Here is a 27261-nt window from a genome sequence, read left to right on the forward strand (position 1 = left end):
AAAAAAAAAAAAAAAAAATCCTCCGAAATTTTGTCGAAAAAAATGGAAATTTTCCGAGTCTAAAAAGTTGAATATTTTATCTCAGAAGCCATCAACTAAAGTTATTTTCTGGGCTTCTTTCTTGTAATTTGAACATCCCACCAGTCAAGGCAGATGTCTACTCATATGCAACCTAATGAGGTTTTCCTCCCCAGTGTTGCTACATACTTTGAGGCAATCAGTGAAAATGTTTAAATGTCAAACACAAAAGGTTCATACTCATCATAAATGTGCTAAAAGACAAATTCTCAAAAGTTTTCCAACATGCTTAATTATATCCATGATACAAGGGAGGGAAAAGTTAAACACAGTAAGTCATATTTAATTATCTGTGCTTTCGGTTTCACCCTGTGGTTAGACGGCTGAAGTTTAAGTTCAGTGGACAGAGCGTACCAGAGGTGTATAATCAGCAAACCTTTTATTAAAATCACATTTTAAACCAACATTGCAGTGTCAGAAGCACAATGTCCTCATGTAGGAGAAATAAAGAGGTTTGTATCTTTAGTGTTTTTCCTCCAAATTGATGTTGAATCTGATTTTTAAAACACTGGAAAAACACAAAAGTATTTTTGGTCTGGTATATAATGCAAATATCTTTGTACACTTGAAATACGACAAAACTATCTTGCAAGTAACTTTTCAGCAAGATGTAGGAGTTTGTTTTAAGTAAATAATTTCTTAATATTGATTAAAAATAAGTAAAAGTCTCACTTAAAACATGGGAAAATGTCACGTTATAGGTGAAAATCTCAGTGGAACAAGTACTTTTTAATATATATTAAAGAATTACTGACTTACAAGCTCCTATCTTGCTGAAAAGTTACTTGCAAGTAAGTTTTGTCTTATTTCAACTGTGCTAAGATATTTGAACTAAAAACTAGAACAAAATACTTGATAAGAATTTATGTTTTTGCAGTAAAAACAGCAGAAAGCCTCATTTAATCACATTCAATGTAAGTGAAGCTTGCAGACAGTGTGAAGATATGTTCAGTGACGCCTCAGTTTGAACTATTTGTAGTTTCCTCTGAACCAATAAACAAACAAAGCCTCCTCTGAAAGCAACTTAGCTCCAGCATTTGAGTTTAAGCTGCTTATTTTATATCAGATATGTTTTCAAAGCAAAGACAAGAGGCTGTATCCATGTTTGATCCTCATCAGAATCTAAAACAATCAACTGTTTTTACAATCAACTGTAAAAAAAGCAATGACTCAGTGAGGCGAATGAACAGAACCTGAAAAACCGGGATTGATGTGAGGCAGAACTCCATTCAGAACCAGAGAAGGGTTTCTCTAGAACCAATTCAAACAAATGGAAGTTTGCACACCACACACCGTCGTGATACTTTTCAACAAAAACAAAAAATCTTGCAACGTAATTTCATCTAGTTTCTAGTGAAAATGTCTTAATACACTTGATTTAAGAAAGCTAACTCACAAATAACTTTAGCTTATTTAGAATAGAAGCTTATTTTCAATCAATAATTTTTTAATATTGATTAAAAAATACTAGTTCTACTGACATATTATTTCACTCATAAGAGATAATCTACCAATTGAACTTTTTCATCAATATTAAATAATTATTTACTTAAAACAAGCTCCTATATCTTGCTAAACACTTACTTGAAAGTTAGATTTGTCTTGTTTCAAGTGTACAAAGATATTTGTACCAAAAACTAGACCCAAAATACCTGGTAAGATTTTGTGTTTTTACAGTGAACCTCCTGAACACAAACAATGTTCTGTGAATCTATTGGGTTGAGGGTGATGGGGGCATCATGGTGAAATGCAAACTGGACCGAATATTTTCTGCAATACCCCGGAATGATTACTGGAAGTGAGAAACGGAAGGTGAAGGCAAATATTTTAAAATCAAACCAAGTAATCAATTTAGTCATTAAAACAGGAAATAGAAAAAGGTTAGGCTGTTTGGAGGAAATTATCATCTTTGGCTGTTAATGCACAGAGCTTCTATTATTATAATTAAAGCAGGAAATAACAGCTCCATTTGATTGTCCAGGAGGAAACCCAAACGTTCGCAAATGAGGGTTTATTTCCACCTTAAATAACTTCAAACGACCTGCCGTCAGCATGAAACCAGTCTGCACCGGAGGACCCAGCAGCTTCACTCGGATCATCACTTCTGGATGTAGATGATGATGATGCACAGAGTTCCCACCAATCCCAAAGCCTGGAAACCCAGGAACCAGAGCAGAACCCAGAAGACCAGCACCACCACTGGCTCCACTGTCCGGTCCCCGAAGTAGACCTGGTTGAAGCCCACGCCCCGCAAGCACTTGTTGATCATCCCAAACAGAGTCCCCATCCTCTCGCAGTCGTCCAACTGAGGAGCTGGGACCGCCGGCTCTTGGGATTGCTGCAGTCCCGCTTCGCTTGGAGGGCGTGTTCGGGTCCGGCTGGGATCCATCTGCAGGGATAAAGTTTCATTTTGGTTTAATTTGTCCAGCTCCAATCACAACAATCATAAATTAATGGATAGATGCAGATTCAGCAGGGCCGGCCAAAACCTTTTTGGGACCTTAAGAATATTTTCATTCGGGGCCCCTCTTATCAGCATTACAACACGGCCATGTTAATAAAATAAAATAATACAATTACGAGAATAAACTGATAATATTATGATAATAATATAATAATTTGAAATAATATTTCGTAATATTATGACTTTATTCTCAAAATATTATGACTTTATTTTTTAAATATTGACTTTATTCCCATTATTTTGACTTTATTCTTGTACAACTTTAGTCTCATACAAGTTAATTCTCTTCATATCATGACTTTATTCTTGTAATTTTACAATTTATTCTTGTAATTATTTTTTCATTCATATGGCTCTAATATAATGGCTACTGTACCAGTATGTGTGTAACATACCTGCTATCATGTAATTTCTAATTAGAATACATTATATCAGTCTTATTTGTAAGACTGATATACAAATAAGACTGATATAACCACCACTGATACACCACCAGGGTGCCCCTGGTGGTGAAGAGGCCCTAAGCAGCCCCTTAACTCTCATATGCCTTGGGCTGGCTCTGCAGTTCAGACCCACAGAGTGACCGGAACTGATTTGAGGTTCTGATGAGATGCGTGGTGTCAGACCAGGAAGTGCTGCTGTTCCACTCAGAGAAGCTCCTGTTGTGGTGAATGCTGAATCATTAACTGGGTTTAATGGAACACTAAATGGATCTTATCCATCAGAAGTGTTGACAGCTCTTCCTGCTGGGACACAGCTTCCTGTTTTCCCAGCCTTCCTCCCAGTCACACAAATCTACCTGTTCTTCGAACTCCACCCTCCATGATTCCGATAACACCACCTGTCCAACTTGCACCTCACTGGTCACTTCTGTCAACATCCCCTGATATTTACAATAAAACTACTGAACCAAAATGAATAATACACAAGCCGAACTGAGCTCAGAACCCCGCTGGTTACATATGTTCACCAGTTTTACTCTAACTAAACCGAACCGCTGAGTTGACACTAAAACGGCTCAATCATCAGAGTTTTCAACGGAGTTCGGACCAATTCTGCTTGCTGTTTTTAACGGAACAAACTTCAACCTAAAATGCTTTCAGCTGTTTTAACTCTGTTCTTTTCTGAGCCGACCCAACAACACTAAGTGTTCCGAAGAGTTTCCTCCGAACCCATAATCAGTTTAAAACAGCAGGTTTTGTACTGTGACAGATTTACCCGGACTGAGTACAGATCCCCGCGGAAGGTCTGCGCCGCATTCTGCCTCCTCTGGTCCTCCACAGAGAGCCCGTCTCCATGGTCCGGTGAGGCTGACATGTTCGGGTAACAACTTCCAGAACCCGAAGGGAACTAACCAGGGAAAGCAGCAGTTGGAGTCTGCCCAGAGAGGGAGAAGGAGAGGCGTCCCGATTACAGACAGCGAGGTGCGGCGCGCCCCCTGCCGGCGAGGGAGAGTCACTGCTTTTGCTGATATTTTAATGACACATCAGCGTTTCTTCAGCAGATATTATCATGTATCAACTTGAAGGGCAACTTAATACATATTTACTGCATTTTTTATGTTTTTGAGGGCTTTCTAATGTTTTAACTCTACATAGTCAATCACTTAATTTTGGATTCACTGAATATGAACATGATTAACAAACTTGACAGACATTTTTGCCCTTAGTTCAACCAAACAGAAGTTGTTGAGAGCTGCAAAAGCTACATGAAGCAAATTAGCTTTTTTGTACAGCCTCTACTGTAGGAAATCTATAGCTGTTTTGAAGTTTTACAATACTTTTTATCCGTGGATTTTATTTTTATATATCCACATTGCCTGTTTTGTGTTTATATAAATGGTTGATTGATGCTGAGTTAGGACTTTAGAGAGAAGAGGCAGACAATGTTTTTTTCATTCAAAACTTTTGCTTATGTCAACATGTGACATGTTCATTTTAATTGAATAAAATAAATAAAATAATATCTGTGACCTTTATGTAAAGGGAATAAAACAATTTATTTTATAGAAAGTTCAATTTTTATTAGAAACTTTTTATAAAAGGCAGTATTCTGCAACTAAAAGACACAAATCTAATATCACTTACGAAATTAGCATCATTCTTTGCTTTCATGCAAACATGTAGGATAAACTAGTATTTATTTATTTTTTTTATTTCCTTTACATTTTAAAGTACTGTTCAATTCTTTAGCTCAAATTAGATGTGTAAAAAGTTAAATGTGACTCCAGAGGCACAGGGTGCAGACACCTCTATGTGTGAAAATATCTTCACAACACTTGCCTGATCTTAGTGCACAATATACATATTTGTCATACAGCATCAGATACCGGAAAATATGATTCAAATGCTGCTTTGTATGTTCCACAGAAACTGAAACACAGTTTCTGCAGCAAATCATCGCCTGTTTTCAAGCCTACATTTAGTTCAGTTTAGAAGCAATCTGTGCTGCAGCATCTGATCCAAACAAAGGGGACTGGCATCCCTGAGGATTAATGGGTCACAGCAGTTCCTTCTACCTGTATTACTGAGCTCTCTGTGTTCACATGCAAAGGTCTATCAAGCTAAAAGAAGAAGTACAGACAAAAGAAAGTAGAGAAAGTAGTAGGTACAGATAGGCAGAGAGTAAAAATGATGTGAGGGGGAAGCTAAAAGTGCAAACTGAAAAAGATTGCAAAGAGTGCAGAAAGGACAAGGTGCAAATAGGATGAAGAGGTGCAGAGGAAGAGTTGCACAAATGACAAAGTTCAGATATAAACAATAGAAAACAGAGAAGTAGATGCAGACATAAGGAGGTGAAAATAGCAGAGGAACCCAAAACAATGGGAAGAAAAAAATGATTATATATATATATATATATATATTTATATGAAGCTTCATACATAAACGATAAAAACAAGAAGAAAACAACATCAGGATTGTTTTTATTGTGATCACTCCTGCTGAATTAATCCAGAGAGGATGGAGGGTTTAATTCTGCATGGGGCCCTGCAGGCCCTCATGGTGTGATCTGCCACTTTGGCGCTGAGGTGAGAGATTACAATCCCGACCGTAAGAACTATAATCCTAGCTAATCTGGGATTCCCTTTCATTCTGCAGCATGGGCAAAGATGCGGACTGGGGAAGCCTGGGGAAGCAGAGCAGAGGATTCGTTTGATGCAAGATGTTCCTGCTGGTTCTTCTTCACATCCTGCAGTCGGCTGTGATGACCCGCTCCTGCCCAGTTCTCTGTGTCTGCAGCAGCGGACTGACGGAGCCCAGGTTGGGTTTTTAAATAATCTCTATGGTTCTGTGTGCAGCTGACTGGTTCTGCTTTCTCCGTGTGATATTACCGTATATTTAATAAATACTGAGACATTTGCTGTGAGCAGAAGCTTTCAGAAAAATGTAAAGTTTCATATTTTTGTTATGATCTTTTCCATGTGTGTTTGTTTCTGTGATTATCTTAAAAGGCTCAAGTGTTATGTTATTTTCCTTCTAATAGATTTCAGAGCTGCATGCACTGCAAAAAACACAAAATCTTACCAAGTATTTCTGCCTCGTTTATAGTGCAAATATCTTAGCAAACTTGAAATAAGACAAAGCTAAATTACAAGTAACTTTTCAGCAAGACATTGGAGCTTAATTTAATTAACTAATTCCTTAATAATGAAAAAGTATTAGTTTCACTGGCAGAAAAATTTACTTATTAGAAGAAAATGTCTTGTTGAAAGTGAAATAATCAGCCTATGGACCAAGTACTTTTTCATCAATACTGAAGAATAATATAATATAATATAATATAATATAATATAATATAATATAATATAATATAATATAATATAATGTGGTAATATTTTGTGTTTTTGCAGTGTGTGCTGATTCTGGTGGTAGTCTGGAAGTTGAAACTAACCTTTTGCAAGATATAGAGGCTTGATTTAAGTCAATAATTCCTTAATATTGATGAAAAAGTACTAGTTCCATTGGCAGACTATTTCACTTATAACAAGACATTTTTCCATTGTTATAAGTTAATTTATCTGTCAATAGAACTAATACTTTTTTATCAATATTAATGAATTATTGACTTAAATGGAGCTTAAATGTGTTAAGATATTTGCAGTGGAAACTAAAACAAAATATTTAGTAAAATTATGTATTTTTACAGTGTACAGTAACTCCAAACATCACAGTTGCTCTGTCCATTCCCCTAATGAGTGATGACTTTATAGCTTTACTGTTTGTTTCTCTAAAAGCTGTATAATAATAAAGCTAAATCTTAATTTAATGTTTGGCAGGTCGGTCCAGTGCAGCGACTCCGGGATGTCAGCACTTCCTGTGAACCTTCCACCCGACTCGGTCAAACTTCGCCTAGAAAAGACCTCGATCTCCAGGGTTCCCCGAGCAGCTTTCTACAACCTGTCGGAGCTGCGCTTCTTATGGCTGACCTACAACTCCATAACATCCGTCCACCCGAGCAGCTTCGTCAACCTGAAGGCGCTGCGGGAGCTGCGCCTGGACGGGAACCTGCTGACCGCCTTCCCCTGGGAGGGGCTCCGAGACATGCCCCGCCTGCAGACGCTGGGGCTCCACAACAACCGCCTGTCCAGCCTTCCAGCTCATGCTGCCCTCTTCCTCCCCAACATCACCTACCTGGATCTGTCGAGCAACAGGTGGGTGCAGCATACGAGGCTTTTGTCCGTTTTTATACTTCAATTTGGGCTTCTAACAAGAGCACAAGTGCTTAAAAAAGTTAATGTTTTTTGGTGTCTGGAAAATTAGCCGTTTCAAAAACTTACACCAGCAGGCAATGCCCTCAGTAGTCCTAGGTAAGTTCAATCCGTTACCTAGCAACCCCAATGGAGTCCAGCCTGTCACCTAGCAACCCAAGTTGCTTTAACACATTTGGTCAGCTAGCTTTATGTGTTTTCTTTCTTTAACTTGTTTTGTCTTTGTGATCTATATGTCTGTGAAAGGTGCTATAAAAATACAACTTTACTTCCTCTTTTTTGCAAGTTTTTGTACTTCCATTTGCGTCTCTACTGCTTCTAGAAACAGGAAGTGCTTAAAAAACATCCAGCTGTTTTTAGTACTAAGTTTTATTGTTTGTTGTCTAGAAAATGAGTCATTTCAAAAATCTCCTGAATGTAGTAAATCAGCAGGCAGTACTCCGTTACCTAACAACCCCAGCAAAGTCCAATCTGTTACCTAGCAACCCCAGCAAAGTCCAGCCTCTTACCAAGTAACCCAAGCAGAATTACAGCTTATTTGGATTTAAAGTGACAGAGGCCCTAAAACAGCTCATTCTGAAAGGAATGAAGGAAAGTGTGATGAACATGTTTTATATATACATAGACGTATCCTAACCTGTTTAATGAAGCATAACAGATCATCTTTTTGAGGTATGTCTCACCTGTTCATTGATGCTCTCCTTTCCTCAGGTTGACTATATTACCTGCTGAGCTCTTGGACCTCTGGTTTCCTTTTCCAGAACTACAGGAAGGACCAGTTCAAAGAAAGATCTTAGGCAAGTATAAAAGGACACTGCAGTCCTGAAGAATCTGTTGATAACTCATCACACCAGACAACGATGCACCACATCAGGTGTCCAGTAGCCTTGTTCTACGCTTTGCTTCGCTACAGAGGGACTGGACACTCGGCGAATAAGAAACGATTTCCTGCTGGAGGCATGGTCTCTGCTGAAGTTTAAGCTTTTACCCAATTGCTAGAGCTTGAGACATATGTCTCAAGTTTGACGCTAAGAAGATTACCAGAAATGAACTTCACTGTAAACAACAATCGCCTGCTGGCCGCATTCCTGTTACAAATGTGTGAAAACTTTATTGCTATTCCACTAATGTCGAAAAATCATTATTTCTCAATCGCAGTATTTCCATTAAATAAGGAATGCAATTAAAATCACACGTGAATAAGTTTGTAAAAAAAATACATGCCATCATCCCCTAACACTTCCTGTTATTTTCTTCGTCTTTTCCACCCATAGTAACATCCAGTTGTTGATCACACGACTCGTGTGATGTGAAAGAAGTGTTGCTATTGCAGTTTTAAGAAATACTGTAATTTCAAAACAGCCGGAAAAACTATTTCATCCCAGCACAGAACTTTTTATTGGAAAAATGTGAGGTTTTTTTTTTTCAAAACTGGCATGTCTCCATTAACCAAATTTTGTTTCATAGTTCCAAGTTGTGCAATTTTAAGATCAGTGAAAATTCAGCCATTTCAAAGAGAGTTGTGGTGAGCCGAACAAGATGGCTGCTATATTTGGAAGAGTGGCCAAGATGGACTGAATAGCTTAGTTCACCTACCGAAAGGAATTCAAGTTGATAGGAGAAATCCCAAAGGGAGCAGTGAAGGGAGATGAGAATCAAGTGGATTGCGTGGGACGGCAACAGATTTCACATTCATCTTTTTGTGCACTCCTTTGAGTAATCCAGGTCAAACTTTGCTTCTCACTCAGGTCTGCATGACAACCCCTGGCTGTGTGACTGCCAGATTTCCATGCTGACATCATTGTCCATGTCCCTGGGGAGCCCGGTGGTTCTGATGGATCAGCTGCTGATGTGCAGCAGGTCTGTGGGTCAGTCCGGGTTGATGCTGACACAAGCCGAGCTCTCTCGCTGTATGCGGCCGTCCGTCCAGCCGGCAGCCACCAGGGTCAGCTCTCCGCTGGGCAGCAACGTCATCCTCAGATGTGATGCTAGCGGTTACCCGACACCAACGCTGACCTGGATTAAAACCTCGGCTTACCCAGGTAAGCAAAGCAGGGCTACATTTGGCACTGAAGTGATGCCACAAACATCTGAGCGACTGAATATAAAGATCTGTTTTTCTCAAACAGGTTGTTGTAAACAGGATCTCCTGCAGAACACTGAACAACTTCCCAAGATTTTGGAGAGCTGTAAGTCGTCTCTTAATTGAAGCGTAAATATTTTTTTCCCTTGAATCTGCATTGCACCAGTCTTTAGCTTACACTCAATTCTTTACCAATATCAGTACAAAAACACAAAATCTTACCAGGTATTTTTGTTATAATTTCTGGTGTGAATATCTTTGTACACTTGAAATAAGACAAAACTTGAACAAAAAAGCACAACAAAATATTTCACTTATATCGAGATACTTTTTCCATGTTATAAGTAAAATAAAATAATAATAATAAAACACTAAACTAAGCTCTGATTATAATTTACAACATGGGAAAATGTCTTGCTCCATGGGCAGATTACAGAGCTTATAACTAGAAATGCACCAATTTGATATTAATATATGATTTTCTCCCAATATTTACAAAAAAAAATCTAGATTGGATATCATGACAATGTGCCCAATCTATCTGCTTCATTATTTATTTTACATTATACTTAAAATTCCGAATTGAACTTTCTCAAACATTGTTTTTGTCAGTTTCTTTCTTATATATTTTACTTAGGCTATTATACTCCTAACTGCACCGACTGAACAAATTAAAGTTGTTTTGTTTCTACACGTTTGACCAAACTTGTGACACTATTGGTGTATTTAAGTGTGAATCAGGTTTTTAAATTGAGTACATTTATGTCTGTGCTTAAAAAAATAAATATTTTCAGTCATTATAGAACTTCTTTTCTGTATCGTATCCGTGTTGGCCGATACTAAACCTCAGATATCCGTATCGCTATCAAAAGTGAAAAAGTGAAGCAGTGCAATCCTATTACTGTTTTTATAAACATTAATAAAGTACTGACTTAAACCAAGTTCTTATATCTTGCTGAAAAGTTACTTGTAAGCTAGTTTTGTCAAGTGTATCAAGATACTTGCACTAGAAACTAAACCAAAGACACTTTGTAACATTTTGTGTTTTTGCAGTGTGCATCTCAAACTCTCCGCCGTGTGTTTCAGTTATGCAGGAATCTCCTCGTGTCGGTGTTCGCTGGTCCATAATCAGCCTCAATGGCCTGTCATACAAGGATGCTGGGGAATATCGCTGCCAGGCACGAAACATGGCTGGAATATCTGAAGCTCCAATCAAACTCAAGGTTATGGGCATCACAAGACTGTCTCGTGTCCCAAAGAAAAAAACACAAAAAATGTTGTCCAAATCCTCAATAAAAGGAAGAAAGCCGCCCCGAGCTCCTTCCACCAGCAGCATCAAAGGAAAAGAGAGTCAGAAAACTACAAATGCCCCGTCATCTTTACAGAACGACACGCAGGAAGTTTAAAACCTTATAAACAAAGACCCTCTAACAACTCTACAAATGTCCTCTGAGAAGAAACACCTGAATGCAAATCACTACGAATTCAAGAAGTTCCAGTCAACATCAAACGTTTTCCTTAAACAAAACAGTAGTTTCAGCTTTCAGAGATCTTTACAAAGCTCTGCACAGCTGTGGATGCCACTTATTTATAAAAAATAAAATCATATGTGTGATACAGAAACTGAAATGTGTCATGTTTCACTTTTCTTAGAGATTAAAACAGAGATCAGAGAGTAAAGTAAGAAAGTTCCAGTCTTTATAAATAAAAATATTTTTATTACGCTCCATGTTCCTGAAGTGATTCTGATTATAAATTCACATTCTAACAGGATGGTTTAAAATCATGATTATAAATAAGGGAATGAATATTCACACAATTTCCTGAGCGCAGAATCAAAAAGTGTTGTCTTTGTTCCACTGGAGGTAAATTTTCATCAGACTGACGGGCTAAACTTCAGTGGACTGGGTTCTGGTTCTGGTTCTGGTTCTAGGACACATTGCTGTCCAGCCACGCTTTGATCTCGAGCTCGTTCTTCTCAATCCACTCGATGTTGTTCCTCACCGTCTCCAGCGCCTGCTGCCTGGGCATTTCTCCGGCTCCTGCATCCGGAGTCAGCTTGAAGAAATTCTCCATCTGAAGGTCCAGAGAGAAAAATACGACAAGCAAAGGAGAGAAAAAAGAAACAAAACGTCAGGAGGGATGAATTCAGAACCAGTCTAGGCTTACAGTGACTTCTCCAACATCATAAATGTATTAAAATGTGATTAGAAGCAGAAAAACAGGATGAACTTTGACCTGCCACAACTGCAGCTTGGTGTTGTAGGAGGTTGTGATCCGATTGGGCAGCCGGCCGAGGTTCCTGTCGTTGATGGTGTATCTGTCGGGACGGAGGAATCATCAGCATCGCCAACAGGAGATTGTTTACGATTTTCTAACACAACTTTGATTAAATAAATGATCTGACGAGCTTAACATTAAATCATAAAGGTTCAAAAATAAAAATAAAAAATCCAAGGAAAGAAGTTGGAAAAACTGAAAAAGCCTTGCCACAAAATATAATGCATAAAAAAGTAAATATTAATGGATAATGAATAAATATACTACAGCAAGATAAGGAGTACTACATTAAAATTAAGTTTGTAGTGTGCAGCAAAGAAAAACTAATCAAGCTGTTTTTGTGCTAAAATACATTTTAAATTAGTTTTAATAATCAAAAATAAAAATGTTCTGCAAGATTTAGAAAAAAAAATATTTATTTTAACCCTGCATGTGTAAAATCGTAACTAAATGCTAAACAAATGCGTACATTTTTATCAAAATTAAGGATTTATTGACTTAAAACAAGCTCCTATATCTTATGTAAGTTAGCTTTGTCTTATTTCAAGTGTACAAAGATATTTGCAGTAGAAACTAGACTGAAAATAATAAAATAGAATTTGTATTTTTGCAGTGAACAAGATGAAACATATATAAAAAGCAGAATATTTGCAAACTTATGATTTGTTTCCAGCATAATTTTGTTTAAATATTCCTCACACAGTATTGGAATCACCTTTAAGTGACATTACAGTGTGAAGCTTTATCAGAAGTAACTTTTTATGCCTTTTGGTGGCAAGTTACTGAATTTAAGAAATTTGTAACAAAAAAAATAAGGAAAATAATCCCAGAAACTAGAAAACCTGACATACATTTTCAATAAAAAGTTAAAATAATGTTAATATTTACATATATTTTATGTGACTGTGACTTGGATTAATTAATACAGATGATATTTTGCTGCAGGTATTCTGCTGGACAATATTATGTTGGGCCCTTTAAGATATCCTTAGTTACCCTTGGTTTCTACGACGGATCTCTGTCCAAACCACTCGGAAAATAAAGACATTAGTAAGAAGCGCAGCTGTAACACGCCTTTCCTAGCATTGTCTTCACTTCCTGCTATAACTGCATTGATGCAACAGATTTAACAGGTAAAGCCAGAAGTTTTCATACACAGGTCTGTTTTTCTGATGTTAAATTTGACCAAATTGCTCTTGTTTTAGGTCAGTTAGAATAACCATTTCTATTTACTGGTAATCAGAGAAAGAATGTCAGGTATTTATTTGTTAATATCTTCGAACCATCAAATACTGAAGAAACTGAGAAGACATTAATAAATAAATGTGACAGAGTATTTGCTAAATGTGGCATTTAGCAAATACTGGAGAAATTTGTTCTGATTTAACTTCAGGCAGTTAGTAATAAACATGAATGTGGTTTTTTTTTTCATTTGGTGGACGTAAACAGCAGTTTCAGGTGTGAATATTTATAAAACAGAAAGCAGATGCACTGAAGCTCCTTTAAATTGGATCTGGACTTTGACAAAAACAACAACTATAATTTTAGTTGACGTCCCTAATGGTTCCCTGAAGGAAATATTTCACAGCTTACAGAAAGCTCCCTACTTTATCTCTCTCCTGATGAAACGGTCTTTGCAGTCTGATAAGTTATCACAGCTTATCACACTACAAAAATAGCTGGACATCAGGTGACTGCACTTTTTAAAAATATTTTTATTTTTCCTGAAAGCCTCAAAGTAAATTAGTCTAAGTTTAGAGACTTTGGTGCTTTGGAGGCTGAAAAGTGTTAATTATATAAAAATGGGTAAAAATCTGAGCTTGTTGTTGCCCAGTTCCACTGACCTGCTGACCAGGTAGTCCCAGTTCAACGTGGTCCAGTCCCAGGCCATAGTCTGACCCAGTGGGTTGTACGACACGTACCGCACCACGGTGAACAGATCCTGACTCCTCACCACGGTTTCATCTTTGGTGGCCTCCAGGAGCCTGTTGGACAGAAGAAAGTTTCATCTTCATTATTCTTCACAAGGTTTTTACTTCACTTCAGAGCAAAAATGTTCATATTTCCCATATATTTAGAATTATATGGAATAATCAAATAATCCCATAACCAAATATTAATCCCATATTTTGGGTCTCTACTGCTTCTAAAAACAACCCAAGAACTTAAAAAGAAAACGCGCCATTTTTGGCTGGAAAATGAGCTCTTTCAAAAACCTCCAGAAAGTAACAAATCACCAGGCACTGCCTGTTACCTAGCAACCCCAGCAAAACCAAGCCAGTTGCCTAGCAACCAAAGCAGAACTCCAGCTCCCTTAAAGAGGTTAGGATACGTCTCTCTATGGGCGATACAAAACATATTTATGACATTTTTCATACAAAATAATTTGTATGATTTCAGTCTGGTCAGTTCAGTCTATATTGAGCTCCTTTCAGAATAAGATGTTTTAAGGCGTCTTATCACTTTAAATTTAAATGAGCTGATGCTGGCCACGCCTCCCAAACTCAACTTTTACACTCACGTGAAAATGGCTGCAAACAGATGTGCAATTACACAACCGTACATCTTTGAAAAGCAGAAGTCGAGCTTCCCACACAATCAGCAAGAATGCAGCAAGTGGTCGGCAACAAAACACCCGTATTTTCCAGCAGCCATTGCACACAGTGGTAAAACCAGTTGACCAAACATGCTGGAGCTCAGCTTAGGTTGCTAGGTAACTCTCTGGGCTTCCCTGCGGTTGCGAGGTGAGAGGCAGTGTATGATGATTTGTTACATTTTCCTGACACCTAAAATCATGAATGTATTTCTAGAAAACAGCTCTTTTTTAAGTACTTGGTCTGTTTTTAGAAGCAAATGGAAATACAAAACCTGTAAAATGTGAAATGTACTATCATGTTACATGTACACAAACCCCGCCTTACTTACTGAACATATTCCTCTACCTTTGAGCCTCCTCAACATTAAGCCTTGTTTCTTACGAGTTGCTGTTTGTCCTGTTGCTTATTGAGGAGATCTAACCTTTACGCCATCTTGAAAATGAAGGATATGTTTTTATTTACTTGTTCAGAAGGTCTGTGTCCTCCACCGACGCCAGTCCATACAGAAGCTTGTCCTTCTCCTGGGCCAGAGTCGAGTCTTTGTACCTCTGGAACATCTGGTTCCAGTGATCCGGACTCCTCGACATCTTCATGCCGTAGCGGTACACGAGCAGCCTCAGGTTCACTGGGACGCTGCTGCAGGTCCACAGGAGTGAAAATACCACTTTTAAACAACAGATGTGTCAGAAATGAAGTTTAAGATTTTAATTAATGGTCCTGTTGTTCTGCAGGTTGGACTGGATTAACAAAGCTAACCTGAGAGTTTTGTCGATCCACTGTTTAAAAATATCTGATGCTTCATTCAGTGCATCTGCATCTCCCATCTGACATGCGATGCTGAGGACAGTTTCCCTCAGCAACCTGCAGCATGAAACAGACAGTATGTTATTCATACCATTAAGTAAAAATAACAACCACTTTGTGTCACTTTTGTACCTCTCTGTTTGTGTGCCCTCATCTGTCCACCCGAGTCGCGTTGCAATTGGTTTAACCAGTTCACGAAACAGTTTCTGGAAAAATGAATAATGTAAATTTATCTTAAATACAACGTGGAAGCAAATAAAATAATAAAACAAATAAATTACAAAACCAGTCGCTTTTGTTGCAACAAGTTGGAAAATGTACAATCACAGCAATGAGTTCCATTAAAAACATAATTTGCCTTTTTCCAGTATTTATAATTTTGGCTGCTTGGCAAAAAGTTAGACAGCACTGATAGGATAAAAAACAATTAGGCAAAAACAACAAAAACTTTTAAACTGTTAAAATATTTTAAGGACGAAAGAATATAATAATTGTTGCATTTGGATTTATTTTTGCAATATTATAGATTGTTGTTTACTTAATTTTTACAACAATTTCTCAGAATTTACAACTTTTTCCATATAATTCTAAACGTTTTTCTACTTTCAGCAATTCTTAGAAAAAAATTGGCTTAGTCACATTAATGAATTTCCTATTTATTTACTTCTTTATTTATTTGATATTATTTATATGTTTAATATTGTTATTTATTTATTCATTTGAAGAGGAGATACATTTACAATTTGTTTTTTTTCCTGCCTGTTAACTGAAAGCTTCGACTGACATGGAATGAACTCTGACTGAATAAGAGATTTGTGGTCTGCAACAGAAAAATAGTGCGTAATAATTTTTATGTAACAAGAAAATAAAAAAGCTTTGTTGAGATCTACAGTCTCTTTTTCCAGAGGAATCTGGCAAAATAGCCGAACTATTTCCAAGTGTCGACATTTGCATTCAACCTTTTAGTTTTAAAATCATCAAAGCACAAAATAGTAAAAACAACAAATTAGAAATTTAGTTTGAATCCAGATAAATATCTGGATGTTGTGAATTTCTTTTCTGCTCACCTGAAACTTTTCGTAGAGATCTTTGTTGTTGGACAACATGTCTCGAACGTAGGCGATGGATGAAGCCACACGACTCCAAACGATGTACTCCGACTCTTCTCTCAGGTACTTTGTGAGATTGAAGGCGTTACCGTAATTGACAATATCAGCCCTAAAATAGAAACAAAATTTCCAGTATTTATATTTAATTTGATCTGTGATGTTGACAGGGTTTTCTTCTGTCTTCATTTCCTACCTCGCCAGAGCAAAAACGTCATCGATGAAGCTCGTTCGGTCGGCTGCATCAAAGGTCTGGTCAAGAAATCAGAACAGTTGAGCTCAGAGGGCGAGTAAAACTGAAAACATAAAGATCCGATCTGAGAACAGAAATACCGTGTGGTTGTCCTGGAGCTGCTGACTGATTACAGTCCACATGCTGTCTTCATGGTTGACTCTGTAGAACCCAATGTGGTCGTTATTTATCTTCAGCAGTCCGTCTGCTGAGGGCGAATAGTCAATGATGGCAAGTTCTGAAAAAGAAAACAATCACTGTGATTGATTTAAGAGCATAAAGGCGTCTAAAACAAATATTTATCCTATTTACATATTCTTTCAGTCTCATTTTGTCTTAAATTAAGTTACTCCAGATCTGAATTATACACTGTAAGACATTTGAAGATGGTTCAACTTGAAAATGAAAGTTCACCTTTTGCCCTGAAAATGCAATTTTTTTATTGGTTTTAACTCAGAAATTAAAGTTCATGAAGTTGATTTAACAACAAGAGACAAGTTGTCCAAGCATTGTTTTTAAAATTCATTAACCTTGAATGGATTCTTGTCACTTTAAATCCAAATAAGCTTTGAAGAGGCTCATCTTCCAGACACAGAAAGACAAACTTATTACCAAAAAATGTCTGGCTGGTTTTCTTCAGCGCTTTTAGAAGCAGCAGAAACCCAAATGGAAACACAAAAATCTACAAAATATTAATTTTAATCAATATGTCCCATTTGAAGTAGATGCTGTAAGGCATTCTGTATTTAAAGATGGTTAAATAAATTTTCCATGACAATTTCCTTCTATGCACGTGTTTAGAGAATCTGTTTGGATTAATTTAATAATAAAAATGACACTGGATTGTTTTTTTGTGCCTCAAAACACTTTAAGTTTGTCATTTTCAAGCTAAAAGGGAGAATTACCGGCAGTGTTCTTGTTAAACATCGTCTCCTCTATCTTGTTGCTTTTCACGGAGTACCATTTGACAGGAATGGTCCACTTGTATCTGAAACCCAGACAGAATCATGGTAAATAACTATGATAGTTGGGGAATCAGTTCATCTGCTTCTCTCTGAGGATCCTACTGGAAAGGTGAGTTGGGCTTGCTGGGGTCAGCCAACGGGTCCAGGAGGAAACGCTTCTGGGTCAGTTTGGCGTTTGACTCTGAGACGGTGACATCTACTACCGGATAGCCCATCTGTTTGGTCCAGGTGTCCATCACCTCTGCAACAGGCAAGTTGCTCACCTAAACACAGAGAGCAACATTTGTGTGAAAGCTTCAAAATGTTTTTACTTTTCTTTTTGTGAAACACTAGCTTAAAAAGAACAAAAGTAAAAGTTCTGAAAGTTCTTCAGCACCAATTTAGGCTCTCAATATTTCTATTCCCTGCAGTACATGTGTCAAACTCAAGGCCTGGGGGCCAAATCCAGCCCACCGTATATCATTTTATGTGGCCCTCTGTGCTCCAGAAGCCATTTTAGATCAAACATTCCTTCCAGTTTTTGGTACTAATGCATAATTGTAAGTGTATTGCAAATTTTCCACAGAAATGGTCAAAAACATTGGATTAATGTTTTCTACCTGCAGGTGGCGGTGTTTCTTACTTTAACGACACTGCTGCCTCAACCTTACTTGGTATCGAGTTTTATCAATACATCCTGACAACCAAAAATGAAAATGAGTTCAACTCCTCTACCCTACAGGATTGTGTCCAGTGTTTGGTACCAAATGGGAAAAAGCTTACATTTTCTTAAATCTAAATGTGAAATTGTATCATATCGTCTAGCTAGAGTTTATAAATTTTATCACTCTGTCATAAAAAACACTTTTCAACATACTTCAGCCAGAGAAGCCCAGAAGTTGGCCGTTTTTGCGTTCTTGAAGTAGAACTCCTTTAAATATTTCTGCAGGCAGAAGAAAGAAGAAGCAGACTCCACTGTAAGATAAATCTGAGTTATAAATTTTTATTTGGATGTTCTTTGTGATTGTCCACTCACTCTGCAGCCATCTCTGAATACATCCCTCCCCATCCAGTCCTCCAGCATGCGGAGAACAGAAGCTCCCTGGAAGAAAGGTCAACAGTCTAATTAGAAAACTATTAGACTATTAAACCTCCAAGGTTTGCTGAAAGACAAACATTGGAGGATAGCCCTCCTGCCCTCCTGTGACAAGGTTTGTTATGACAACAAATCTTTTCACAAAGACTAAGAAGCACAGCAGGCAGGTAAGGGATAAAGTTTAGTGGTTGTTTAAATCAAGGTTAGCTGATATTTTTCTGTATTTATGTGTTCAGAAACTGAAATGCTAATTAATATATTGCAGCATTTTCAGTCAAAATCCTTACTCAGATGTCATGAAGACTTCTGTATTGTTGCCAACATGTCCGACGAACAAATAAAAGAAAAAGTGCATGCAACATAATGTTTTAAAAAGTCACTGAAGGTTTTCACCTTGCTGTAGGAGATGGCATCAAACACAGAGGTGATTTCCGCCGGGCTCGATACGTCCACGATGATTGGATGAGAAGAAATGAGGGCGTCGTCCACCATGACAGGAAGCACGTCGCTGATGATCATGATGTCTCTCTGTGAAAGGAGGCTTCGTCAGTCTGACACCCTCAGAGTTTCACCGCCTCTGTGGGGAACGGAAGAGCTCACCATGCCCCAGGTCGGCTCAGCCTCTTCCACGCCGATGTACTCGAAGAAACTGGCGAAGCCCTCGTTGAGCCAGAGGTCATCCCACCAATCCATGGTGACGATGTTACCAAACCACTGAGAGAGAAAACCGACATGAGGATCCAAACAAGGTGGAATGGCAAAAACATTTCATGACATCCACAAGCAGGTGGGGATTGGAATAGAAAATAAATAAAAGTGCAGCATGTTTTTTACATATTTGCTAAAACTGTTGCCCAAAGCAACCAATCAGAGCGAAAAGGAGGGTCTTAGCGCTGTCAATCATCCTCATGAACTCGCTGACAGATACGCTAATGGCGGAGAAACAACTCACTGTTACAGGAAAACAGTTTATCTGCCGTTATCTGTGGCTATGCTAACTAGCCTGGCTTTCAAAACATGCTATGCTGTGCTAGCTGCAGATTAGCAGCTAGCAGAGCAAATACCACTGGGAGTACTGGGCGAAGGCAGAGGAGCTCAATTTTTTTCACAGATTGTCTCATACCATACTATCACGACACTTTCAGCAAATATGTAAAAAAAGATATTTTTGATTAAGGTTACATACTTTCATAGCTCCAGCCTGTGTCAAACCTCCTAGAACACGAGTTAATGCGTAATTGTGAATTATTGCAAATTTTCCGCAAAAAATTTTAAAAAATATTGTTTTTAAGTGGTGTTAACTTTCACCTGTAGGTGGCGGTATTGTTGCTTTTGTCATACTCCTGCCTTGATGTCAAGTTATCATCCCTGATTGATATGCCAGGAACAAAAAGTCACATTTACCATCATGCATAAGCACGATTATGTCAAAATTCCTTGCAAATATTCCTAAATTAGCTCAAAATCTGGGATTTTGATTCCAAAAAGAATCACAAAAACAGCTGCAAAATCCTGTGAAGACTGATTGATGTGAAAAGACCATTTCAATATTATTTAATTCTAAATTAATGTTTTTAATTTTGCATGTATACTTTACATATTTTCTGTTTTTTATCATTTATGTTACTGATTTTATTACTGAAGTTAATAAATGTATTTAAATAAATCTTAGACAGATAAAAAAATAAGCTCCAGTTTACAATAACAATTACGTAAGTTGTATTTCATTCCCAGTTTTGAAACACGGGAGGAAGCTGGAGTATCCAGAGAGAATCGACACATTCACAGGAAAACTCCATGAAAAAAGATCCTAAAATCAAGAGCTTTTTGCTGCTAGCACTACATTTAAGTTTAATTTATTCCAAAAATGATCCTTCAAATTGGAAAAACTTTCATTTTCTCTGTAAACAATGTACTGAGAAAAGTATTTTTTCACCTAAAAAATGTGCTTTGCCACGAGTTTGTCTGTTCATCGCTTATCTTTACACTCTGAAGGTTTAAAGGTTCACTGCACAGTTCATGTGAGTCAGCTTTATTACGATACATAAACAAACAGGAACAATCTGGTTCAGTTCATAAAAGTTGAAAGACCTCTAATCTTCGTCCACTGGAGGATAAATTACTTCACTTAGTGCAATCTAATAAACATTTAAAATAAAACCAGTTTTAATGATTTACAGGACAAATTTGGACTCTGGTTTGGTTGAAGTGGAAGATTTCCATTTGGAGATGAAAGGAGCAGCAGTGGTAGAGTAACTTCTCCTTATCAACTGAGGATTGAAAGCAACACAGAGCTAAAGCTTTTATAAAAGCAGAAATATCATCTTTCACAATAGATGATAACATTTTAAATTTGCTGTTTGTCGGTTCTGTTGGACTTCAGTGCCACAGTGACACAACTGACCATGATATATTATTAAAGTTACTGGACTCTCTGGACTCAATTAGTTCAAATCTTAACTAAAAACAGGGATTTCTTTGTATAAATAGGCAACGTCTTGTTAGAGTGGACAGAAATCAAATGTGGGATACCACAAGGTCCAATCCTGGGACTCCTCTTATCCAATATCTATATGCCCCCGTTAGTAAAGGTTCTAACAAAAAATAAGAGTAGCTAACTATGCAGATGATACACAGCTGTACATTATGATGTCACCAGGTTACTCTGAGCACATCCAATCACAGATGCTTAGATGCTTAAATAGATAAATGTGAGGATGTGCCGAAACTTTCTTCAACTGAACAGAAACAAAACTAAAATGATTATTTTTGGACCTAAAGAGGAACGATCTAGAGTGAAAGCACAGCTTCAGTTATTATGTCTAGAAACTAAAGATCAGGCCAGAAATTTAGATGTTGTGATGGATTCTGACCTGAACCTTCAGATTCACATAAAGACAGTTACAAAGTCAGACTTCTATCACCTGAAGAATGTTTCAAGGATTAAAAAACTAATGTCAAGGATTAAAAAACTAATGTCACAGCATTAGCGATCTGGATCGAATCCAGATCGCTAGATCTGGATTCGATCCAGATTGCTGTCACAGCACAGCTCACAGAACTGTTCTAACAGAAACAGTTAGAAACTGTTTCTGTTAGAACAGTTTCTGTTAGAAACAGTTCAGTTTCTGTTAGAAACTGTTCTAACTGAAACAGTTTCTAACTGTTTCTGTTAGAACAGTTAGAAACTGTTTCAGTTTCTGTTAGAAACTGAACTGTTTGGTTCAGTTTCTAAAGACTGAACCAAACAAATCTGACCTGAACCTTCAGAGTCACATAAAGACAACTATAAAGTTAGCCTTCTACCACCTGAAGGGCATTTCCAGGACTAAAGGACTAATCTCCCAGCAAGAGCTAGAGAAACTATCTTTAGTTGCATTGATAACAGCAACAGTAAGATTTCAGAGACTTGCAGCTGAACCAGAACGCTGCTGCTGGCGTTCTGACTAAAACCAGGAAGATCGAGCACATAACACCAGTTCTAAAGTAAATACACTGGCTCCCTGCAGCTCAGAGAACAGACTTTAAGATACTTCTGTTAGTTTATAAACCCTGAACAGCTTAGCACCACAATACATTAAAGATCTGCTGGTGTTGCATCAACCTTCCAGACCCCCCAGGTCTTCACGGAGAAGCAGCATTCAGCTTCTAGGCACCACAAATCTGGAACAAACTTTAAATAAGTGCCTTTAAATCAAGGCTAAAAACCCCATATTTTGATTAGTAGTATCTGGAACTTTGATCAATGTATTTGATGTAAATTTGCTAAATGATTTTGATAATTGCTATATAAATAACCTTGACTTGACTTGACTAGAAGTAAATTTTGCTCAAAACTCAAATTGTTATTTATTTGCATCTGGATCCCTGTCTCTTTTTCCACCAGTATGTTCTCGTCTGTCTCTACCTGGTGAACCAGTTCGTGGGCGATAACGCTCGCCACTCGCTGCTTGTTGGAGGAGGACGACTCTTTCTCATCGTACAGCAGGTTGGTCTCCCTGTAGGTGATGAGGCCCCAGTTCTCCATGGCACCGGTACCGAAGTCAGGGATGGCTATCTTATCTGGATCAGAACAGCACAGAGAAGCCTCTGAAGTGACCGCACGTGATAAGTTTTACTGCATTCCTGCATGATAATTTCACTTAGTGCTGCAATGTAGAAGTGATATTATATTACATAATAAAACTGATGTCAGGAGACAAAAAGTAAATGATTTGTAAACCACATTTAGTGAATGATGAAGCATTAAATTATGAAATGAAGGCTAGTTTGGAGATTTAATATCTTAAAGTTTAGAATCAAGATAAATTATGTTAAAAACAAACGCGATTAGCTGTATTATCTGGACTGAGTGGGATGGAAATTTAACTAATTTGAGGAGCTGTTTTTGAACAAAATAGCACAGATTGTGTATGATTTATATATGATTTATGACATGTCTGTAAATTTACAAAACATACAGCTAAAAATGTAGATAAAAATAGGGTTTTAGTTGTATTTGGAATTAAATTATGGACTTGAGAGAGTGTAGTTTATTATGGAAGTAAAAAAAACAATAGAGAAAATATTCTATAGTTAAAAGAGGAAATTATTTCAAATTGTATTGTATTTGTTTTGGATTTTGAATTGTTAACTTTGTTTTTATGTTTCTGTGTACTGCTCTATCTATAAGTGGTATGTTTTGGGATTTTTATATATTTTAATTAATAATGAATGGGTAATTTAATTTTATATGTAGGATAGGGAAAGGTACAAACTTTGTACCTTTTCAGTCAAATTGAATGAATTGTTGCAGTGTTTTGAAAAATGGATAATAAATAAATTTGTTGACTGACTGAATAAATAATAAAATAAATAAAATCAAATAAAAAAATGGGCTGTATAAAATTGGATTAAACCGGATTGCATATTGAATGAGTTAATGTTACATTTCAAATCAATTATAATTACTTTTAAACTTATCAGATTTGAATTTTAATCTAGTATTGAACTGGTTTTATTGTGTTGAACTGGACTGTTTCCAGCTGGTTTTGAAGCGTACCCAGTTTGGAGATGGAGTACGACATGTTGAAATATTCCTCAAAGTGATCAAAGATGACCTTCGTCACGTTCGCTGCGTATTCTGCAGTTTTTAACTGGCTGGGCTGGGCGTAGATCCTCAACTGCAGCAGAAAACACCAGAACAATCACTGAAAACTCAACCAAAAATATATAATTTGTTTGAATATTTGTTTCAGATTAATTCGCTGATTGAAACAGACTTACAGGAATGTTACTGGCAGACGTTCTTTCCACAAAACCAAACTGGTGGACAGCAAAACAAACCAAGTAGGTGCTCATTGGAATGGATTTCTGGAAGGTGGTTTTTAGCTTATTGCCTGGCAGTTCTTCAGGAGAACCCTGGAAATGCAAAGCAAAATTATCAATTGTAACAGTTGGCTTGTGTTGATGGGAATACATAAAAAAAACACAGCAAATCTGGCTTTCTATGACTTTTTCAATGAAAACATATTGTGTTTCTTGGTTTTGTTTAAACTATTAAGAAACTTTATATGCTCAATAGCTGGGATTTTGGTGCAAAAACAAAACAATTGTTCATTTTTACAGCTAGATAATAAATTACCAAGGGACTTGATGTAGGGTTACATGAGGAACATACTTACATTTCTTTCCAAAATTTCAATATTCAAAGTATTTTATTACCAAATTACCAACTTTTACCAGTGGTGAACCAAGTACTGAGTCAAAGTATTGATCCAACTAGTCAAGTTATACTCCAGTAAAAGCAAAAGTAACTGTCAAATTATTATTTAATTATGCTTTCAAAAATACAAAAGTATTGAAAGTACTTAAAATTGATTAGTTTTTCTTTTGAATATTTGGGAAAACTTGCTGGTAATTTGAACAGATCATAAATCATTAAAAATAATGCATTAGTCATTTTTCCTAGCTTTTCTTGCCGCTCAAAGAATAAAGAAAAGTGAAGAAAATTAAGTGCAAAGATGCACTTAAAAAAGCCTTTGGAAAGAAGCTGTTGAATGGTGACGTCTTCCATTACGAAATTATTTTCAGTCAATGTATTCATTAATCTTAGATTGGTAAGCCTGCTTCGATTGGACAGTTGTGGTCAGAAAGAGACCGATTATTCACTCAAGTTTATCCTAAAGTGGTCGACATATTTATCATAACCGGGAGGAAATGCAACTGTAAAATACCGACAGAATTTTATCATACGCAACCGCAGCTGCCGGTATTTTAAGTAAATTAGGCTGCGTTCATACTGCAGTCTGAAGTGACCAAATTCAGATTTTTTTTTTTGTCTTTTACGTAATGTGACCTGTATTTGATCTTTTTTTCGAATGCGACCAGGTCACTTGGATATTCGATATGTATGTGTACAGTGTGGACTTAAAGTCCACCAGTTTCTAATGAAACATTTTGTTATTTTTTGAGTACTCCCTGGTTTTGAGTAACGTCCTAACAGTTTGATTTACACCCAACATGGCTGATTGCAGTCCTACCTCTGGTGGCATGTTGGAAAGAGCGCCGTAGTTCTTGTCATGAGTGATGGAGATTGTATAAGTGGCTTTCTTGTTTGGTTCGTCAAAGCAGGGGAATGATTTCCGGGCATCTGTTGGCTCATGATCAGTTGCAGCAATCTTCCTGGTAGGATAATAGAGATGTAGATACAAAAAACTCCTATCAACATCTTAATACTGAAACTAGACTTGTTATCTTGGAAGCACAATGCACTTTAATGCATCAGGGCAATCACATGGGACATTATGTTTTATGATGTTAGGATTTGAGAGTAATAGGAGCAATTATTTCTCATGATATTTGTAGTTGTGTTGTACTAACAGAATGTCTTCTATGGATGTTTTCTGCAAATATGATGATTGCTACAAACCAGTTTCCCATTTAGATATCAATAAAACTGAATTAACTTAACTGAACTGATCTAGTACCATTTCTCTTTCTACGACCAAATAGTACCACTGTAAGAAATAGTTTTCTATATTGCTAATATCTTAGTTTGCTTGAAATGTAATAAAAATAACTTACAAGTAACTTTTCAGTAAGATATATGAGCTTGCTTGAAGTAAATAAGCCATTAATATTCGTTTTTAATTCCACTGGCAGATTATATCTCCTATAATATGGAGAAATTGCCTTGTTATAAGTGAAATAAATAGAACTAATACTTTTTAAAATCAATATTAAGAAATTATTTACTACAAGCTCTGATATATTGCTGAAAAGTTATTAATAAGTTAGTTTTAATTGCTGCTTTCATTTATTTAATCAAAGAGCCTTTTTTGAGTCTGCAAAATCCAGTTGAAAATTAATTGATTACTAAATTAGTTGACAATTATTTAAATAATTGATTAAGCATAATTAATTGTGATTAGTCATGATTAACCCAATTAATAATGATTAATCTGATTATTTCAATATTCGATTAATTGGGGTTAATCACGATTAATTGCAATTAATTGTGATTTGTCACAATAAATCATGATTAATCGTTTCAGCAATTGTCTCATTTAACAAGTCTTTTCTTACTTGGTGACCCCCTCCTCTGTGTAGACGACCCTGTAGAACCCCACCACCGATCCAGTGAGCAAGCCCTGGAAGTCCAGACTCAGCACGTAAACCTGTCCTGGGTCGGTGGCCGGCAGCTCCTCCGCGGCCTCCACCACCACATACTCCTCAGGTTTGTATTCAAAGCAGCGGTTGACCTCCACGTCCCTCTGCACCCCGTTGCTGTCCTGGACCTTCAGCCTGGGCTTGGCGCTGACAAACGTCTCCCTGATGTGCAGCCACAGGTGGCGGGTGGGTTTACTCACCTCCACATGGATGTCCACTGTGCCAGTGTAGGTGTCATCCACCAGGTTTGGCTCCAGGTGCAGGTCGTAGTGGATCGGCTTCACGTAATCGGGCAGACGGAAGTTTTTCCAGTCCCCACTGGAGTCTGACGAAGCCAGACAGGGCCCCCTGTCAGAAGGAGGGGGCTCTGTTGGGGCTCCAGTCGGGGCTCCAGTTGGGGCTCCAGTCGGGGCTGGTGTGGATTCTGGAGTGGAGGAGGAGGGTCTAGAGAGTCCAACCCCTAAACCAACAGCCAAGGAGCAAACCACCACTGCTGCACAGATGATGGCTGCATGTTTGCCTCGAATGCAGTACCGCTTCTCCTTTCTCTCAAATTCCATGGACATGCTGTCCGGCATGCTAACTCTGCAAACTGCAAACTTCTGAGGTAAAAAAGCTTTGAGCTTTTCCTGGAATCAGGAGCTGCTGCTGGGTTTAGATTAGCTGTGTGAAAGCTTGTCCCTGTGCTGCTGAGGGGAGGAGAGAGGAAGGAGGAGGAGAAGTAAAAGGAGAATCTCACACAGTCACTGAGAGTTTTATTTGGTCCTGCATGATGTTAGCACGCCTCTTTTTGTTAAACATCGACTGTCTGCCTGTAAATCAACAGTGAGGCTTTAACATCCCGTGTTGCTACACTGCAATAACAAAATCGTACCTTGTTTTTGTCTGGTTTTCGTCTTAGTATGCTTGAAATAAGACAAAACTTACTGATACGTAGCCTTTCAGCAAGTTATAGGAGGTTGATTTAAGTAAATAATTATTGAATATTGATGAAAAAGTGCTAGTTCCATTGGCAGATTATTTCACTCCTGAAATATTAGACTTAAAACAAGCTCCTATATCTTGCTGAAAAGTTACTTATAAGTTAGTTTGTCTTATTTCAAGTGTACTAAGATGTTTCCACTAGAAACTAGACCAAAAATACTTGGTAATATTTGGTGTTTTTGCAGTGCAGGTTACAGGAATACATAAAAGAATTAGTAAAAGCTGATGTTTTAAC

General features: G+C 37.4%; 3 protein-coding genes across 3 annotated transcripts; 1 reads left to right on the forward strand and 2 right to left on the reverse strand.

Moving 5' to 3' along the window:
- Positions 1-1707: 1707 nt before the first annotated feature.
- On the reverse strand, positions 1708-3965 carry fam241a (family with sequence similarity 241 member A). The gene is made up of 2 exons (XM_007553121.2): positions 3761-3965; positions 1708-2467 (listed from the first exon to the last, which is right to left on the reverse strand). Exons 1-2 carry the CDS (start codon positions 3857-3859, stop codon positions 2177-2179), a joined length of 390 nt encoding a protein of 129 aa, XP_007553183.1. The 5' UTR covers positions 3860-3965; the 3' UTR covers positions 1708-2176.
- A 1643-nt stretch (positions 3966-5608) lies between these two features.
- On the forward strand, positions 5609-11026 carry lrit3b (leucine-rich repeat, immunoglobulin-like and transmembrane domains 3b). The gene is made up of 6 exons (XM_007553154.2): positions 5609-5802; positions 6819-7193; positions 7962-8047; positions 8999-9292; positions 9380-9439; positions 10420-11026. Exons 1-6 carry the CDS (start codon positions 5705-5707, stop codon positions 10737-10739), a joined length of 1233 nt encoding a protein of 410 aa, XP_007553216.1. The 5' UTR covers positions 5609-5704; the 3' UTR covers positions 10740-11026.
- Position 11027: 1 nt separating this feature from the next.
- Positions 11028-26780, reverse strand: enpep (glutamyl aminopeptidase). Its single transcript, XM_007553122.2, has 20 exons — positions 25959-26780; positions 24914-25055; positions 23658-23792; positions 23434-23554; positions 22300-22454; positions 18993-19106; positions 18786-18920; positions 18333-18398; positions 18174-18239; positions 17420-17580; positions 17258-17340; positions 16454-16590; positions 16317-16372; positions 16082-16232; positions 15147-15220; positions 14967-15071; positions 14673-14846; positions 13458-13598; positions 11572-11653; positions 11028-11409 (listed from the first exon to the last, which is right to left on the reverse strand). Exons 1-20 carry the CDS (start codon positions 26618-26620, stop codon positions 11263-11265), a joined length of 2907 nt encoding a protein of 968 aa, XP_007553184.1. The 5' UTR covers positions 26621-26780; the 3' UTR covers positions 11028-11262.
- Positions 26781-27261: the final 481 nt, after the last annotated feature.

The sequence above is a fragment of the Poecilia formosa genome, unplaced genomic scaffold, assembly GCF_000485575.1.
Source record: "Poecilia formosa unplaced genomic scaffold, Poecilia_formosa-5.1.2 Scaffold54, whole genome shotgun sequence".
NCBI lineage: Eukaryota > Metazoa > Chordata > Actinopteri > Cyprinodontiformes > Poeciliidae > Poecilia > Poecilia formosa.